This window comes from Tupaia chinensis, unplaced genomic scaffold (assembly GCF_000334495.1).
Source record: "Tupaia chinensis unplaced genomic scaffold, TupChi_1.0 Scaffold000515_1, whole genome shotgun sequence".
NCBI lineage: Eukaryota > Metazoa > Chordata > Mammalia > Scandentia > Tupaiidae > Tupaia > Tupaia belangeri.
In genome coordinates this window covers 1,522,020-1,524,498 of record NW_006160028.1, presented here as the reverse complement: position 1 = coordinate 1,524,498, position 2,479 = coordinate 1,522,020, and the positions used below count along the sequence as shown (strand labels likewise).

Here is a 2,479-nt window from a genome sequence, read left to right as displayed (position 1 = left end):
GCATTCCTGTTGAGATTTGCAATCTTCTCTTTGTCAAAGAAGAGAAACAGGCAATGACCTTGGGTTTAAAAACTCAAGCCATAAGCATCATGACAAAATTATAATTCTCTGTGTTCGGCCTTATAGGTTAGCACCTTACACCCATCGTACAAGGGGGAAACCGCCTTTCTAGAGGTTGGCTGATTTTTCACCTTGGACTGACACTTATAAAGGCCATTTATATGTAATGCCGAAAACTGGATTGATGAAGTTGCAGTATTTGCTTTTCTGTACTGTAATACAAATACAAGCGTACGTTAAGATGGTGCACAATTTAAAATGATAGGGTTGGAATTCTGTGTGAACTGTGTCTTCTTTAATCCTCTTAATCCCGAAGACATCTTCTGCGGCACCTTGTATTAACTCCACCAAGTTTATCTGGGCAAAGAGACGTGTGGAATTGCAGACGGAGCCATGAAGTGGCCATCAGAGAGCACGGTAAGGAACAATTTACAAGCACAGAAAATGAGTTGCATTCTCTTTTGCTAGAATGCTGCAAATAGATTTGCATGCTAACGGAGAGGAAAATGAACATTCACATTTTACCCATAAAGAAAGTTTATTTATGAGTAGATGAAATCATTTGGGATCCAGCCAAACAGATAAACAAATAAAGCTAGCATTTCACTTTCGAGTCACTTCCTAGTATTCTGTGTGTGTTGTACCCTGACAAGAAATACACAGCATTACATTATTACCAACTCACTGCCGATGTATTAGCTGTCAGACTTCCCAGTTATCATGAAGTGGCGAGTGAAATCTTAATATACTTTAGACCTAAATCTTGCAGATACATTGCATTCAAGTAACACAGATACTGGGTTGGAAATGATTGGTCAGAATAGAAGATGCTGGAACAGAGGAACCAAAATAAACCCTAAACTGGTTCTGTCTACATCAGTCAGCATTGAAAAACTGTCAAGCATCAAGGGTGGTTGTAGTAGGCAAGAGTACACATGCCTCAAATTAATCCAGCCATAACATTTTCCTCTGTGTCAATCGCATTTTTTATTTAAAGAAATTCATAGCATAGCAAAGTTAAGCAAAGGTTAAATTTGCATCACATTATTCCAGTAGCTATAGAACAAAATAAAGGAGGAAAAAATAATAATATCGCAGGCATTTTGTTTCTGCGTCTCTGACCAATGACAAGAAGTCATAAGTTGTAAGATGCTGGCAGCACTTTCTTAAAGGAAATCTTTTAAATGGGGGAGCTGTTAAGTTGCCCAAAGAACAAATCCATAGCAAATCAAGTCTTTAGAGTACTTCCAAAAATCTTTTCCCAGGGGGGGAAAACAAAAGGTACCTGAAGCAGCAGCAAACAGAAGGTTCCTGTTGTTGAGATCACCGAAGTGACACGGAGAAGTCTGAATCTTGACATACTTGTAGGACAGTCTGCTCTGAGATAGCCAGCTGCTGACTGTGTTTATCTCCCTTTCTGAGAACTTGTTAGTTTCTCTATAACCTACGCTTCCTACTGGGGCATGCATTAAAGATGTCTCCTTGGAACCAGTAAAGTACAGGCTGGCTGAAAGAATGTTAGGTGCATGTTCACAGGTGCTAAGAGTTCAAGGAATTTAAGTTTAAGGTCAGCCCCTTGGTACTGTTTGTCAAGGCCCTTTAAAAGTTAAGGTTTGTAAACACTGACCTAGGGAGCTAGTTGGCTGCTTAAATAACTTTCAACATTCAAGTGTGTATTTTGTTTCTTTTATAGAATCTCATATTTGAAACATTTATTCAGTTCTCTTCCCTTGGTTGGTTCTCCACGATCTTTTCCTACATATCATTTTTAGTTCCAGATCTAACCTGAGAACATAAAGCTTACCCTGACTCATAATGATCACACGCCTCTCCCAACAGAGTATATTTCAATGTTTATTTTAATAAAAATAACTTTAGCACCAGTGCCCCAAAACAAAACAAAACAAACTCTAGTTAGGAAATGCTGAAAATGAACAACGAAGAGGCATTAAACTACTGTATATTAAGACATCTGTAAAGCTATGGTAATTTAAAATATTGGTACCAATGCATATAAACAATAAAATAAATGTAACAGAACAGAGGGTTCAGAAATAGATTCAAATCATCATTGAGACTTATTTTAACTGCTATTTGAAACCAGAAGGGAAAGATGGATGTCATTCAGAAAATGATAAAGAACTCAATGATTCTATAGAAAGAATGTAATATGATTTTTAAGATCTTAGCCTCATTCATAATTAGATATAGGTATTTTACAATTATAATTTAATTGGCAAGTTAAAAAAATCAATGATACAATGAGGAAGAATAAATGTGGAGAAACAAATCTTCTCATATATGGTTAGGAAAACCGTACCAGCTTATTTAGTTAAGTAACCTAAAAAATAAATATACCCTTTGACTAAGAATTCTCCTTCTAAGAATGTATTCTACAGATACTTTTTTTTTTTAAGAG

General features: G+C 36.3%; 1 protein-coding gene across 1 annotated transcript in view; it reads right to left on the bottom strand.

The window, feature by feature from the left end:
• TMEM207 (transmembrane protein 207) overlaps window positions 1-1,572 on the bottom strand; it is a 19,928-nt gene extending 18,356 nt beyond the window's left edge. Inside the window, exon 1 of the mRNA XM_006156718.1 lies at window positions 1,346-1,572. Within this exon, the coding sequence (XP_006156780.1) occupies window positions 1,346-1,420 (75 nt within the window). The 5' untranslated portion in view covers window positions 1,421-1,572. The remainder of the gene's footprint in view (window positions 1-1,345) is intronic.
• Window positions 1,573-2,479: the final 907 nt, after the last annotated feature.